The sequence below is a fragment of the Drosophila subpulchrella genome, chromosome X (assembly GCF_014743375.2).
Source record: "Drosophila subpulchrella strain 33 F10 #4 breed RU33 chromosome X, RU_Dsub_v1.1 Primary Assembly, whole genome shotgun sequence".
Lineage (NCBI taxonomy): Eukaryota > Metazoa > Arthropoda > Insecta > Diptera > Drosophilidae > Drosophila > Drosophila subpulchrella.
In genome coordinates, this window is record NC_050613.1 from 28,000,177 (window position 1) to 28,015,707 (window position 15,531).

Genomic DNA, 15,531 nt, shown 5'->3' on the forward strand with positions numbered 1-15,531 from the left:
AGACTGAGAAGTCTATTTATTTCGGATTAATAAAATACTGAGTATTTATGATATAGATAGGAATGTGTATTTTAAGATCGGTAGCTCAACATCTCTCACTGGTTGATGGTGGGAATGGTGCCGTCGTTCAGCCAGCGGACGTTGAGCTGCTCGATCTGGTGCTTCATAAAGATAATGCCGTAGACCTCGTACTGGATCTCCAGCAGCTGGGCGCGATGCGTCCGAGGGACCTTCATGCCGACTACGAGGGCCAGCAGCGCGGTGATGATCAGGAAGACGAATCCCTGGGCCATCAGGGTGCTCGAGTCGGTGGCATAGAAATAGGAGTTCTTCGCATCCGCTACGAAGTAGAAGTAAACGATGCTGGTGCAGACCAACTTCAGGATGTAGGAGACGCAGATGATGCATTCGGTGAACCGCAGATGGGTGACCTCCATCAAGGCGATCTGCTGGCTGGAGTAGGCCATTCCAAAGAGCACGAGGAGCAGCCAGAGTGACCACCTGGACTCCGTGACGCTGCAGAGGATCATGGCCAGCAGGGTGAAGAAGAGAAGGGCCACCTGGGTGCCCACAAAGGTGACCTTTACCGAGAAGAACCACTGGCAGACGAGGGCCAGCAGGCTGCCTGCGAAGATAACCCAGAACATGGCATCGATGCCGGAGAACTCGGACGTCAGCCGGATGGCCGGATTGAGGGCGAACCAGTAGACATAGTACACGAACAAAGCGAACTGGACAGCCTCCGTGAAGAGCAGGAGCAGCATCATGTTCCACTGCTGGTTCTTGGTCACATAGAAGAACTGCAACCGCTTGATCACCTCCGAACGCTTCTCGAAGATGCTGCCATTGGAGTTTGCGATCCGCAGGTCGTTGTCCAGGCTGTTCACCAGATCGACGGTGCCCAGGAAGTGGAGCACCTTCTGACCCACCACGATGGCCAGTACGGCGGCCGCCACACTCAGATAAGTTCCGGCAAAGTTCACGTAGATTCCCTCAATCAGTTGCTCCGTGGTCGCCACCGTGCTCTGACCCGCCAACTGTTTTACATTCCGGCTGTAGGCGGATACAATCAAGCTCACGGCGGAGGCCACGCCCAGAAGGTAGCAGCTGCAGCTTCCCGAGAGAAACAGGGCCCGACTGCCCTTGGAGCTGATGGTGTGCAGGAAACTATAGCCAGCCACGAAGGTCATGCTGTGCGCCACATAGGAGATGTAGGCTCCGACGTGGTCTGAAAAAGACATCCAGAGATTAAAAGCACTGCTATTCATAAATACCAGATATACTCACCAAATCCATCGGCAAAGTAAAAGCAGCTGGCTATGAGATTGAAGATTCCGGCGGCCAGGAGCAGCCACGGTTGCCAGTAGATGATGCACTTCTTCACGAACTTGACCGCCAGCATGGCCAGGGCAGTGACCACCGCCCAGCAGGCGCCCAAAATCAGGGGTCCATAGTATACGAGTCCGGCATTCAGATTTCGTTCGGCGACAAAGGCACAGATGGTGTATCCAAAGATCATGCCACAGGGCAGGAAGCTCAGGCAGACTGAAAAATTAAAGAGATATAGCCTTGGGATTTCCATAGATATCTCCCTTGATAGGGTGACTCACCCACATAGCTGGGCGCATATTTAAAGAACTTCAGCACCACTTTGGCCCACACGTTCGTCATGTTTCAGGAGAGGATTAGTTAACTAACCAAAGGAGGAGCTTAGAGCATTTTCGCGAGCAACCGGAGTGGAGATTCCCGCGATGAGCCGCCCCAGACGCAAATGCGGACAGTTGAAGTCCAGCGGAGAAGTCGACTGCGACAAAGGCGGCCAAGATAAGGCGATAAGATAACCCGACCAGGTGCACACGTATGTGTGACCATGGTTACACGGAGGGAAAATGTGAGTGTCCAGGATTAAATATCTTGCAATTTTTACTACATTCTACGATCTAAAAAAAATTGTATATTACATATAACAGTTGAATACATAAAAATGTAAAATATAATATAGGGGTACCATTTCACCTCTGAATTTAAAATATATTGTTGCATACTTTTAGAGACCTTATCTGACATAGATTTCCTAACCTATGAATCGTAGTATACATATGGACATCCCCAATATTTTTTTTAAAGAAGTTTCCAGTAAGCAAACCCATTTACCTGATTAGTTTCTCAGTGTACCCGCTTGTGAGTGACTAATGCCGCAGCGGAGTAAGCCACTTGGACAGATAAACAGATGTCCGCCACCTGACAAGTCTTTCGGGAGTTGGCTTAAGTAAGGGCCCCTAGTATTTAATACAATTCGAAGGAAATGTACTTATAAGTATATATAAATATATTTTCAGCTATGTATACATAACGTATGCTTGTGCATATTTAGGGACATTGGTCTGTTCATTTCCTAGGGCTTAAAACTAATCTGAAATGGCTAATGATGATAGGAGTTCGGGCAATTGAACGTCCAGCGATAAAGCTTAGGAAATTGATTTCAATTTAATATTATATGCCAGTAGGTATGTTATCAGCCATAGGTGGGCGTTTGGTGGTGGTGCAGATAGGGGGTGGTGGTGTGATTAAAGTGGGTGGGGGTAAGTTCTTAGTCAGTTTGTTTACCTTTGAGCAGACAATTGACTGCAGCCGAGAGCAAAAATTGGAGAGAGTGGCGAAAAGTAATGAGAAAATAAAAGGCTGTGAAGAGAGTGCATGGATGATTTAACTTTAAGATGTCTTTTGCAGCCAGCTCTCTCAATTATTTAGTTCAATATGAAAACTAGAAAATGTGGATACAAATTGTATACTACTTTAACTTTAAGATCAAGTATAATTTTAATGTGGATATTAAAAAAGCTAAATAATTTAAAATACTAAAAAATCATCATCAAATTATCAATGCAATTCAATGATTTTTTGTTTAAAACTAAACGCGAATTCTTCAGATCTTTGATACCAAAGATAAATGAATTTCCTTCTCTCTAATCATTCTAAGCCTAATAATAACTGCGAATTCTTTAGGTCTTTGTAAAGTAAAGATATATTTACTAAATTATTCTCCTTTCTAGGCATTTTTTAAATCTTATTTCAAAAAACTTAAGAAAATATATAAGGACCTCTGCTAGAACAATAGCTTAATGAAATTTGCGACGTCACAGAAGGAAGTGTTGCCAACTTGCGAGCGGGAATAAGGCGCTCAATTGCATAAGGGTCCTGAGAGAGGAAGCTGGCTAATGCGCCTGTGCGCTTCCCAGGCGTAACCGTAATGTAGCCCCCGTAGCCCCCAGAAAAACACCCGAACCGGCGGACCAAGTCGCGCTTATCCGCTGGCAGAGCACCCCAATGTCTTGGCCCGGCCTTATCCCTGGCTTTCACTTCCGCAACTCGGCTGCGACGACAGGCCGAACTCGTAGCGCCCGGCCCATTATCACCACCACCACCACCACTTCCGAGAAGCCCCCATCCCCCGACTCGCGTTGGCGGTAGCCGCCAGCCGCTGCTGCGATTGCAAATCAGAATCCGAATCAGGATGCTGCAGTCAGTGCTCCGGGGTAACTGACTGGCAATGGAATTCGACGGAGCGGCGACCGGAGCCACAGGATATATAGATATAGCACTTAAATACGCCTAGCCCGACATGATTGTGATGAGCATCTGGTGCAGCAGCCTCAGCCTGAGCAGCCGCAGCCTGGCCATCGCCCTGGTGGTCTGTGTGACTCTGGTCTACTTCTCCTACAGCTTCAACGCCTGCCTGCTGGCCAGCATCAGTCGCAGTTTGCAGCAGGTGAATATGTATCCTGGGTGGTTTTTTTATGGCCGTTTAACCGAGGGTAAATAATTTCAATTATTGGTGCATATGCATACAGATAAAATATGGATAAAAATTTATAGAGGAGCTCCAGCGGTTTGAAATCACTTTAAAATGTGCCTCAAAGTAGGCAGTGATAAATGTAATTCAAGATTTTATGTTTCCTACTCTCAGGCATATTAATAATTGGCCTAAAAAAAACCAGTAATATACCGCAAAAGGGTATCCCAAAGTCGTGCTCTTCGGCTTTATTTACTTGGCCATTTCCTTCTATGTGTGGCATTGACCTCTGACCTCTCCCGCGCAGAGCAACTTACGCAACCTACTGGCCCTCACCTCCTCGCCCCGCAACCAAAGCAGTGACGCGGGAAACAACAACAGCAGCAGCAGCAGCATTAGCAACAGTTCCTCCACCACCAGTGCTCCTGCGGTTCAGACGGTGACCAGCAGCCTGGATGGGGCGCCCAAGTATCAGCTGCTCCGGCAGCAGGGCCTCCGACCATCGCGCCACCTGCCCGACACGCTCATCATTGGCGTGAAGAAGAGTGGGACGCGGGCACTGCTTGAGTTCATTCGCCTGCATCCGGACGTAAGGGCCGCCGGCTCCGAGGTGCACTTCTTCGACAGGCACTACCAGCGCGGTATACGCTGGTACCGCCACCACATGCCCTACACCATCGAGGGCCAGATCACCATGGAGAAGACGCCCAGCTACTTCGTCACCAAGGAGGTGCCGCAGCGCGTCTACCACATGAATCCGGCCACAAAGTGAGCATTCCTCATAGGAATGAAACCTTTCTAGATTTTAAAATCTCCAATAGAAGTGAAATCTAAAAATTAGTGCAAAAGTATGCTTTAGAATTTGTTATTAGGACATTCTGATATATTTTTATAACATAGCATACCTCTTGACAGTTTTTAAAAGGTTCATAACTCCAGAGATTCAGATTCCTGCGGAACCCTAACTTTTAATATTTTACCAGATATTATAATCATAAATATAGGGGTGCCACACAAAACGCTAGGGCTTATAAATCAATTTTAAATGTTTTTTAAAGTGTCTAAAAGTATGCAACAATATATTTTTAATTTAGTCAGAAATACGAATATTCTTCATTCACTGCATACTTTAAGACACCTGAAATTACTTTTAAAGGTGGTTTCAAAACCCTAGACATTTATGTGGCACCCCTATTATATTTTTCCCTTGGGACCGCATTATTTAAACTTGATTTCCTTACCCCATAGATTGCTGATTGTGGTGCGGGACCCGGTGACGCGGGCCATCTCCGACTACACGCAGGCGGCGAGCAAGAAGGCGGACATGAAGCGCTTCGAGCAGCTGGCCTTCGTCAATGGCAGCTACTCGGTGGTGGACACCAACTGGGGGCCGGTGAAGATCGGCGTCTACGCCCGCTTCCTGGAGCGCTGGCTGCTCTACTTTCCGCTCTCGCAGCTGCTCTTCATCAGCGGCGAGCGGCTGATCATGGACCCCGCCTACGAGATCGGTCGCGTCCAGGACTTTCTCGGCCTGAAGCGTGTCGTCACCGAGAAGCACTTCTACTTCAATGCCACCAAGGGCTTCCCCTGCCTCTTCAAGTCGGAGGCCCGCTCCACACCGCACTGTCTGGGCAAGACCAAGGGTCGCAACCATCCGCACATTGACCCGGGGGCCATCGAGCGGCTGCGGGAGTTCTACCGGCCCTTTAACAACAAGTTCTACCAGCTGACGGGCATCAATTTCGCCTGGCCATAGGATCCCCAGGCTGGGTGAGTAGCTAGGAAGCTAAGATATTTTATAAAGTTATTAGCAAAGTGGATACGATCAAAGCTATACCTTTAAAAGGCACAATCTATCACTATCCTAAATAATCCTATCCTATCTACTTATTTTTCAGCATACGTGAAATTAAGTCGAGTTAAATCAAGAAATTATGAGATATTGTTGTTGCTGGCCAGGCAACGGACTGATATTGTTGTTTGCATTTTTGATACATATAATTGTACTTATATATAGTATATACACATGTAAAATTAGTGCTCAATTAATTGTAGCTTTATCAGGAGACAGATTCAACGAATTCACTCAAACAATACGGTTCCTCACTCCAATTCAAATGAAAATCAACTCACTTTTCCCCACTATATACCTAAAAATCAAGACAGTGGGTGGCGAGTCCCTTTCGTCCCAGGACGAAAGTGGACTTCCTGCCCACCGTACACACTCAATGCTATCTACTACCACATATACCTAAGATAATTATGTGCATTTATATACAAATAGTGAACAAATAGAGCTTACTACGAAATTCCTACAGTCTCCTATATATATATATATATATACAATATAATATAAATAGTTCCAAGAATTTCAATTGCATGACTCAACCAATACAATTGCTTAGCTAATTTCAATTAAAGCACAACCTAAATAAATCGACTTTAACTAAATCTAGTCAAGCTGAAATGAGTCATGGTTTCGCCTTATAAAAATGTTGGGGTCTCATCTGTAGAATCTTCTTTTCTTCCAAGTTAAGACAAGATTGATTTCATTCTCCTCCCTTCTTCATTCAGTAAATCGATCCTAAGGTTCAATTTTTTTTCAGTTTATTGATTTCATTTTGGTTTTTATTGGTAGTGAACAAATCACGGTTTTCGCTTTTTTTGCTTTGCTTTCAACTTTAATGATTTCTTGGTTTAAGGATTTTGTGGTCCTATTGTTTTCGCCTGCCACTAGGTTTCTTTCAGTTTTTAAGTACAATTGTTTAAATAAATTGCGGTGGTTTGTGGTTGTTTCTTGTTGCTCTAAGGTATCCATTCAATTTGCTTTTCGTAGATATAATATTAGAAAATTATATTATATTTTTTGGGATTTTTTGTGGTTTGTTGGTTTCCTGCCTAGGGTTATGAATTTCATTAAAAATAACTATGCATAGGTGATGATCGTAAAAGTAATTATGGTAATATAACATTAGTCGTAACGAACTAGGCGAAAATAACTTAGGTCCTACAGTAGGGTTTGCCTAAAACTAGGTAGCTACATTTTCTTTGATTTGATATATTACAAACATCCGATTGGTTTCGGATTCGGTTTAGGAAGGCGGGCGGGCGGTAAATGAGATGCGAGTGTAGCCAGTGCGATATTGCATCGACCATCGACCACTACTTCTGTTGATCCTCGCCGAGTGCGCCTAGGATTTGGCGCCAGCTTCCTCTCCTCGCGATCGCCACCTCATCGAGAACCGCTTCCGATTTGGAGCTCTGCAAACGCTTCTCGCAAAAGAGACTGCCCACCGGCTTGGCCATGGATGCCGCCAGGCTCTTGGTCACCGTGGAGTAGAGTAGAGCATCCGAGGACATTTTGCTGCCGTCGCTGGGCGACACCAACTGCGCACCTCCGCCCGCCTGACGCCAGGGGACGGGCCAAGACAGTGTGGACGGGCTTTTGGCTGCTGGCGGCGGCGGTGGCAACGGTGTTGCCTGGCTGCGATCCTTGATAGGAAACTTGTTCTTGGTGCAGCTCAAGTCGAGCTCCAGCGTGTAAAAACGCCCGCGTATGAACTCCCGGTTCTCATTTCTCAGGCTAGTGCTAGCTTCATCCGACGCACTCGCCCCTCCGGCGGAGGTCGATGTGCCCACAGCCACTCCGGCGGCACCCGGTAGCTGCTGGCTAATTGTGCAGATGCTACTGCGATTGCTGTTCCCGGTGGGCAGGGCTGTGTGGGCGGTGGTCACCGAGCTGGCCTGAGTGCCCGCTCCACTGCCGTCGCACACATCCTCGCCGGGCTCATCTTCGCCGTCCGTACTGGACAGCGAACTCTCCGTGTCGTCGATGTGCAGCTGATTTCGTGCCTTTGCTTTCAATTGGGCATTAGCATTGGCATTGCCACTGGTCGGTGGAGCGGCAGGCGATACCTTGTTAATCCTAGGCGAGCAGTCCATTAGCAGGTTCTCCCAACTCGTCTCGTACACGCTGGCCAATTGGGCCGGCGGCTTGGGCTTAAGAATAGTCTGCTTGAACGGCATGGGCTGCATGGGCTGAGGGGGCGTGGCTTCCGCCTTCTCCTCAGCGGGAAACTTTCGTGCTCCAATTATTAGCTGCGGTTCCACGTAGAAAGAGTCGAAATTGAGGTCCAGGAAGAGCTCCTGCAGGAAGCGGCGGGCAATCATCCGATAGCTGCTCCTGCCCAGCGTTTTGCAGGACTCCGAGTACAGGCAAATGTCCTTGAGTGAATAAAAAGGATGATAAGATGATAAGTTGGATATTTCGGTTGGATTTCAAACAAGGTCTAACCTGAAAGGCATGCGGGTGCTTTTGCTTAAGCTCCAGCAAAGCCATTTTCGACTGCTTGGCACTGACGGGATTGGCCAGGCGCTGCACGTTGTACAGGATGGAGGCCGTTAGCCTGTCCGGCAGGCTATCCTCGCTCAGCATGCTCTCCGGCGAATGGAAGCTGATGTCGCCGCCAAGGGCCGCCGAAGCCCCTGGGGCGGAGGAGGCGCTTTTCTTGGCCATCACTGGTCCGGCCTGGATGCCGGCCGCCACCAGAGCGGCCGCTGCACTGCTGTACAGCTCACAGGGGGCCAGCGATGTGCCGCCACCGTTGCTCTGACTACCACTATTGTCGTGGCGCTGCTGTCTCGGCGAACGGGCACAGTGGAGGCACTGGCTCCTCGCATGCTTGGCGCCCTGCTGCCACTGACGCGGCTGTCGACGACTTGCGGACGAGACGTCCGACAGCGATGATATTACCGAGGACTCGTCGCCGCCTTCGTTGGTCAGCGAGTCGTTGAGGAACTGCTGCCGGCCCATGCTGCCCAGCAGATTGATGCCGACTAAATCCTGGTCCTGGATGTCCCGCGACACATACGTTCGGCTGAGGTTCCGCGTGGGGAACAGGTCCAAAACGTTCTTGGGCAGGCAGATGCCCGCGTAGCACGGCCCCTGCAGATCGTTTTGGGGCAGGAACTTGGGAGCATTTGGCGTGGGCAGCAGCACATTCAATTCGATCGGGGTAAAGCCTCTGCAAAGGGATCACAAATTAATATACATATCTATCCAATAACTTAACCAACTTACCTATACATTTCATTCAGTTTGGGCTGGCGGTCCAGGCTACGCACCTTGAGCCTCCGGTGGGGATGGGTCCAGTCGGGCTTGCGCATCGTCACCTCGGGAGTGTCTATGAGCTCCGCAAAGTCGTAGAACTCCGCCGACGACACGGAGAAGACTGGTCGGCTGTGGGCGCGCAGGGAGCGCAGCTGGGCATAGCCCTTCATTGCCATCGGGCTGAGGGAGGGCAGCAGACTGGTGGCCAGCTGGTGGCGTCGCATCAGTTCGTCGCTCTCCAGCAGATTGGACATGCTTGGGATGGGACTCAACGGGAATTGCTGAAATTCGTTGGCCGCAGCTGCGGCGGCGGCGGCTGCAGTGCGTCCGGTCACCGATTCGCAGCTGCTCACGCCGGAAGTATTGGAATCCGTGCATGAGTTGTACCGTATTCGGTGCTGATAGGGCGTGGGATAGAGACCCGTTCCCGGCATCGTGGTGGTGGTTCCACCGCCAAGCAAGCTGATCACATCCGTGGTCTTCGATTCGGAGAGCGAGCGCTGGTGCTTGCCCTGACGCAGATTGCTGCCTTCCGGCAGGGTCTTCGATTTGGCGGCCACTCCCCCGACAACGCTGGACAACAGTCTGGGATGCACATCGTCCGTTGCGCGCACGCTGTCCGTGGTCGTGGTCGTTGTATTCGGGTCCTGCACTGTGGGATGAAGACCCCCGGTGGTCCCGGATACGCTCACTCCTCCGGCACCGCTCGCATCAGTCTGGTCAGCGACCAGGTTCCAATAGCAGGATCCTGTGTCGTAGAATCTTTCCATATAGTCCTCCATCATGGTCACATTGTCCGCCGGCGCGTCCTCATAGTAATGTCGCACTGGCGTGTACTGGCTGGACATCCAATCCTCCGGCTGATGCACTGGCCACATGGTGTTCTTGTCATGTCGCACGCTCAGCCAATCTATATATAAGGATTTTATAAGTCAGCATTCGTGTTTTCACCTAAACCTTACGCTAGTTGAGTACTAACTCAATTTAAAAAGAATATTGGCCCCTGCTTGGGTGCCGGCGATGAGTCCTAAGGCACTAAAACAGGTGGCTCTCACCGAGTATACTTCGCACTTGGTCACCAGTATAATTAACTTCTCATAAAGTCTGGAAGTAATCAAGAATATATATTTATAATGCATACAGAAATTGAAAGCTAGGAGAGATATTAAATTAGCCCCTCACCTGGCATTCAGTTCCACAAAGTATTCAATTCCATTGGCATGGGTCGAGGCGTGGGCCAGTGCCCAAATGGCCGCCTTCAGGTCCAGACACTCGGCATCGTCCGTGCATTTGGCGCGTGTGAGCAGCTCCAGCAGCTGCGGCAGATCCCCGTGCTTCCTCAGCGCCGTCATTCCTTGGCCAGTCTGCGCCATCTGCCCGTACAGATGTGGTGCAATGTTCGGGGGAACGGTCTGTGGCCGCTGGTTGCAGTTGCGCCGCGAGTAGTACCCGTCCTCGTTGCGGATGTGCAGGGTCAGGCTGGAGTGGGTATCAGCCTCGACCAGTAGCACGTACCGCTTGTTGTAACCATTCCGCCAGTAACGGATCTCCTCCTCTATCCTGGCCATCGTGCTGTTCAGTCCGCGGGGCAGGGAATAATAGCGGGCCATTAGCAGACGTCCTGCATCACCGCGCTGCGTAAGATTGGGCCAACGGCTGACAATCTCCTCCAGGTAGTACTTGTCGTGGCAGGCCTCCTCCAGCACATCCATGGCGGCCAGCACCACGCTGCGGTCCGCATCGCGCGTCTGGTTGATGATCAGCGGAATGCCCCACACCTCAAAGTGGGGCAAACGGGCACGCAGCAGCACCGCCATGAACTGCGTGGCGTACAGGCGTCCGCTCCTCGTCTTCGCCAACGTAAGCGCCTTCTCCAGCACCTGACGTGGTTTCTTCTCGTAGCTGTAGTTCAAGCCGGAGACAATCAGCTTTACATAGCAGACGTGGTCCGTCACTCGCACCAAGTTGATCAAGCTGAAAGCAGGAATATCTGGATTAGCTGAGATCCTATATATCCCTATATCTCTATACTTACTATTCAAATACGGTGGTGTTATTGAGCACCTCGATGCCCTTAACAGTTCGGCACATGCGTCCGATGTAGAGGAAATACTGCTGGCACATCGTGTTGTTCATGTGCTGCGGACTAAATAGACAGTCGTGCGCACGATTCGATGTGGTGACGGCCGCCAGTTGCTGGCTGATGTCCGAAAAGTAGTCGGTTATGTAGCGCATGCATTCCAGCTGCGAAGCAATAAATAACTTATTACATAAAGCCTCTTAAAAATTCTAAAGGTAAGCTCAACCCACCTCGCTGCTTCCCAAGAGGACATCGATCAAATCCAGTCCAGCACTGACATAGGTGGGCAGGCTTTGGCCGGGTACCAAATCCTGATGCGAGAACCGATTGTTTCGCGGCTTGTAAAAGTCCACGAGGCGCTTTAGGAACTTGCCCAAAGTGTAGTCCAGCTTGCGGATTAAATTCGACTGGGAAATAGGTCAATATTATAAATGTAGTTAAATTAGAGATCTCAGAAGGATCACCTTAAGTATTGTGGTGATCACATCCCAGTCCCAGAGATGCGCATCCGCTTGGCTAAGCACCCGGGAGTCGGTAAGCAGCCGATTGAAGGCCCGGAAGTTGTCAAAGAAGGCTTGCGGGAGGAACTTTCGCTTCAGTCGAAAACTGGACCTCGACGAGGTCGGGGCCTGTGAGTTGGACTCGTCGCTGGACGAGACCGAGTCCAGCCGGTGGCGATCGAGGGTGGCCCGAAAGGGGCCGGCGGGCGGCACAGCCGAGGCGGCCGCTTCAGCCGTATCCTGCAGCTGGAGCACAGGACCAACCGCCTGCTCCTGGACGTTGAGGTGCCGGCGAAACAGTCGCGTCTGGATGAGGGCACCGCCCTGGATAATGCTGTCGAGGAAAAGGCTGCACGACGCCGGCCGCTGGCGTAGCATCTTTTGGTAGTTTTGTAGGGCGGCCACTGCCGCATTGGCCTGCTGGTTGCCAAGTGTAGCATGGCCCACCAGAGTGGGCAGCGCAGGACTTGTGCAACAAATGTCCGGCGGCAGGTGTGTGTGCATCAGCTGCAAGATCTTGCCAATCAGCACCGTGGCCTGCACCGAGACAAACTGGTCGCTGCCCACCGCAACCTCGACGAGCGCATTGAGCAGTCCCGTCTCGAGGAAACAGTAGAGCATCAGCGACAGGTGCTGCTCCACCACGCTCGGAGCACGTGCCGCCAGCGTGGGCAGAATGGAGCGTCCCTCGGCGGACACGAAGCCATTGCTAAGCAGCCAGGAGGCCTGAAAGTCCGACGGATCCACAGCCTGCAGCGCCACCGCATAGTCGTCCGTCCAGGTGGGCTGCGGCAGCGAGAGCAGCTCGTACAGCAAATCCAGTATTGCTTTCTGTTCGAATGGAGTTGTTGGTTTAGGATTGGTAATACAAGTTAGTGAAGAGACAGTACTCACTCGAACTTCGATCTGGTTTAAATAAAGAGCGTCGACTATTGCTTTCAGGCCTGAGGGTTTACTAGGATCACAGAATTCGAGGGTGCCCGTCCAGCTGCGCAGCACGGACAAAAGTGCCAGACGACAGCTCGTATAGCGAAGTTCACGTGCATCTCTGCAAGATAGTTTAAAACATGTGGTGAGTACGTATTATATTATAATTATGACACTTTTTATAACATCAAGCTTAGTCAAGTATTTACTTTTTTGCTAAATCAAAAAACTGTTTGGCAAATCAATCAGTGAAATTGATCCGCATACGTCTGGCTTATAAATTTGATTCAGCACTTGCGCAATTTCGACAAAAGTAAACTCTTTTTCAATGTTTGTTTAGCTGTCAGCACTTTTTGTCGCAAATCGCGGAAATTAGACGTTTATTATTGAAGACTTTTTACCAGAATTTTAAAAGTATTGTATATACATAGTACTAGTGTCGAATTCATTTCTGAACAAAACCCCTTATACAGTTTGCATATTGGGATAGAATTTGGACACGTAGCTTCAGAAGTTACAACATTCAGGGGCTTCCAATGTACCACTCACTTGTTTTTATCCATGATGCCGAGCCTGTAGGTAAAGTCACAGTACGGAGCCGCCAGGCAATCCAGCCGCACCCCACAGATGTTCCTCGTCTGCGGCCACTCGAGGAGGTACAGGAGGACGCCGCACAGGCTTTCGGCTATGCGGGGATTATGGCACTCCAGCACGTTGCGGGTGATGGAGGTGACGCCGCCGCAGACGATGAGCAGGGCCGGATTGAGGACGGCGAACTCCGCCAGGGTGGCCAGGCAGGCGCGCAGCAGGTTGTCGTTCTCCTCGATCCCACTGTCGGCCAGCGAGACGAGGCAGCGCACCACCGCCGGACTGATGTCCTCCGGCGCGATGGCCAGCATCTTACGCACTAGTTTCAGGGCCTGGACGCGCTCGTCGTCGTTCTTTAGCATCAGGTCGATGGAGCGGCACAGCAGGTGCTGCAGCTGCAGGGCATTGAAAGCCTTGATGTCCTTGGGCGTGCTGATGGCATAGCGGATCGTCCTCAGCGCCGCCGCTCGCACCTGGGTGAAGTTGTGCACCAGTGAGGCACTCAGGCTGGATGGAAGCAATACGAAGAGCATTAGCCATGGAACAGTGGGGTGTCAGCCAGTATCCTTACCAGTAGAGCAGCTCCTCGGTGCTGAAGCGTATGTTGGTGTGGTGGGAGCCCTTGCGGGCCCCCAAGCAGAGCGAGGCCAGCGCATTGAGCAGGAACAGGCGCTTGGTGTCCCGCGTCTCCTCCAAGCAGAGCAGCGAGTAGATTTCAAAGGCATTTTCGGCGGCCGACTGCTTGGGATCCAGGCGGAAAAAGTCCTCCGGGTCCTGCGAAACTGTAAAGGCAATAAATGATGGGGAATGATTAGATATAAGTGCATTTTAATCGACACATAGATCATTTTGGTCTTATAGATTGTATTACTTCTTAAATCCTTGAAAGTAGGAAATGTTATCTATATATAAATTATTAATTTTAATAATAAGATAGGTATTATATACATAAAACTATGCATTTAAGATATAAATTCTTTAAACAAGATTCCGAAACATATACTGTCTCTGGGAACATGTATATATTCCTAATATCTAGATGGATGCTGTCTTGTGTCTTAAATGATAATGAGAAATAAAACCAGGAATTATTAAAAAGATCACGTCATACATTGACAAAATTACAGGGTATAAAGAGAAAACGATTTGATATAAAGATCCAAAATTTAAAATTGAATTTCGGGGTTAATTTGTAGGTCCAATGGAACAGATTGCATATTAATACTGGATAGGATCGTTTCTAGACCATATCTTGTATTCTTCGCGGGTTTCTTCGAACATGGAATGCACACATGCATAAAGATATGGACATTTTAGTTGCATTAGAAAGCGATCAAAGTGAAATTGATCAACGAGGAAAGCTAATCAGCTCTGCCGCTGCCGCTGCCTCAGCCGACGTCGCTGCAGGCTGTGCACGTGAAATGACAACGGCGTCATAACAGACTCACTGTTGTTGTTGTTGTTGTTGTTGCAGCTAACTGTACTTGTATGATGGATTTGGTTGAAAAGAGAAAGGAGAGAAAGAGCAGAGAAGAGAGGAACAAGAACGAAAGAGTGAAGGACATGAAGAATGGAAGAAACCGAGCATTCACTGTGTTATTGTTGTTTTTAATGATTTTTTTTTATGTTTATGCGTGTTGTTATTGTTATTCGTTGCTGCGTCATCGTTTTTTGGGGCCGCTGGCGACTAAAGTCTATAAATAGTCGGCCAACATGTAGCAGAAGAATTTGGTCAACTGACAACAACAACAAAGGCAACCAAAATAAAACTAAGAAATACATAAATAAATAAGGCAGAAAAGAAAAACAAGTGATGCTATATAAATAACGGGATCTCGGATCAGGATAAATGCTGATCAGAATGCCATGCTGTCGATACATCGGTACATCACTACCATGCATCGTTACCGCTATGTTATGCGCAGTGCTGCCAGCGTGTTTTCTTCTTCTTCTTTTACTACTACCCGCCGTTGTTGTTGTGGTGGTGGTTGCCATTGCATTTGACATCAATGTCAACAAATGCAATGCAACCAATTATTGAATAAGTGAAGAGGGGCAGGGGGGAGGGAGAGGGGGAGGGGGTCAAGCGCTAACAATAACGGTTCAAGATCCACAACAGCAACAGCTGCTGCCGCTCAGGCGATGTGGAAAATCTGGAAGGACTCCAGCCACTGGCTTCCAATAACGGTGACGATGATGATGCCATGTTGATGTCAATTAACACATTCGTTGCATTACCTTTAATGCGTAATTGTAATTTGCTCCGCTTGCCAAAACGCCAACTGGAATGTAGGGAGGCCATCGCGTTGATTCGCCTCTTTTTGCACGCGCGCGGTTGGGGGCGTGGCGGCGTCGCCCGCTCGCCGATTTAGCTTTGATGTCCCCGTTTGTCCGCACACACGGATCGTACTTAAATATATTGCTTTTCAATTTTCAATTTCACTTGCTGCACAATTTACATTTTTTTTTATTCGCTCGCCGCTGTGTTACCGTTCGCCGGGCCACGGAAAAATACCAACTGGATATGGCTGGC

General features: G+C 49.3%; 3 protein-coding genes across 3 annotated transcripts; 1 reads left to right on the top strand and 2 right to left on the bottom strand.

Moving 5' to 3' along the window:
- Window positions 1-2: 2 nt before the first annotated feature.
- LOC119558296 lies at window positions 3-1,788 on the bottom strand. Its single transcript, XM_037871688.1, has 3 exons — window positions 1,611-1,788; window positions 1,288-1,545; window positions 3-1,228 (listed from the first exon to the last, which is right to left on the bottom strand). The coding sequence occupies exons 1-3, from the start codon at window positions 1,669-1,671 to the stop codon at window positions 96-98; spliced, it is 1,452 nt and encodes a 483-aa protein (XP_037727616.1). The 5' UTR covers window positions 1,672-1,788; the 3' UTR covers window positions 3-95.
- A 1,438-nt stretch (window positions 1,789-3,226) lies between these two features.
- On the top strand, window positions 3,227-6,239 carry LOC119558297 (heparan sulfate glucosamine 3-O-sulfotransferase 6). The gene is made up of 4 exons (XM_037871689.1): window positions 3,227-3,769; window positions 4,101-4,561; window positions 5,042-5,563; window positions 5,692-6,239. Exons 1-3 carry the CDS (start codon window positions 3,623-3,625, stop codon window positions 5,547-5,549), a joined length of 1,116 nt encoding a protein of 371 aa, XP_037727617.1. The 5' UTR covers window positions 3,227-3,622; the 3' UTR covers window positions 5,550-5,563; window positions 5,692-6,239.
- A 274-nt stretch (window positions 6,240-6,513) lies between these two features.
- On the bottom strand, window positions 6,514-15,492 carry LOC119558295 (rapamycin-insensitive companion of mTOR). Its single transcript, XM_037871686.1, has 12 exons — window positions 15,237-15,492; window positions 13,570-13,780; window positions 12,960-13,505; window positions 12,378-12,531; window positions 11,448-12,314; window positions 11,214-11,390; window positions 10,939-11,147; window positions 10,086-10,877; window positions 9,883-10,007; window positions 8,874-9,813; window positions 8,088-8,817; window positions 6,514-8,017 (listed from the first exon to the last, which is right to left on the bottom strand). Exons 1-12 carry the CDS (start codon window positions 15,298-15,300, stop codon window positions 6,956-6,958), a joined length of 5,877 nt encoding a protein of 1,958 aa, XP_037727614.1. The 5' UTR covers window positions 15,301-15,492; the 3' UTR covers window positions 6,514-6,955.
- Between the last annotated feature and the right edge of the window lie 39 nt (window positions 15,493-15,531).

Coding starts and splice junctions, on each gene's coding strand:
- LOC119558296 (XM_037871688.1), bottom strand. CDS start 1,671: ATGACGAACGTGTGGGCCAAAGTGGTGCTGAAGTTCTTTAAATATGCG. Junction 1,546..1,610: donor ATATGCGCCCAGCTATGTGG/GTGAGTCACCCT, acceptor TTAATTTTTCAG/TCTGCCTGAGCTTCCTGCCC. Junction 1,229..1,287: donor TTACTTTGCCGATGGATTTG/GTGAGTATATCT, acceptor TGTCTTTTTCAG/ACCACGTCGGAGCCTACATC.
- LOC119558297 (XM_037871689.1), top strand. CDS start 3,623: ATGATTGTGATGAGCATCTGGTGCAGCAGCCTCAGCCTGAGCAGCCGC. Junction 3,770..4,100: donor TCAGTCGCAGTTTGCAGCAG/GTGAATATGTAT, acceptor TCTCCCGCGCAG/AGCAACTTACGCAACCTACT. Junction 4,562..5,041: donor CACATGAATCCGGCCACAAA/GTGAGCATTCCT, acceptor CTTACCCCATAG/ATTGCTGATTGTGGTGCGGG.
- LOC119558295 (XM_037871686.1), bottom strand. CDS start 15,300: ATGGCCTCCCTACATTCCAGTTGGCGTTTTGGCAAGCGGAGCAAATTA. Junction 12,532..12,959: donor GGCATCATGGATAAAAACAA/GTGAGTGGTACA, acceptor ACTATCTTGCAG/AGATGCACGTGAACTTCGCT. Junction 11,391..11,447: donor TGATCACCACAATACTTAAG/GTGATCCTTCTG, acceptor CCTATTTCCCAG/TCGAATTTAATCCGCAAGCT.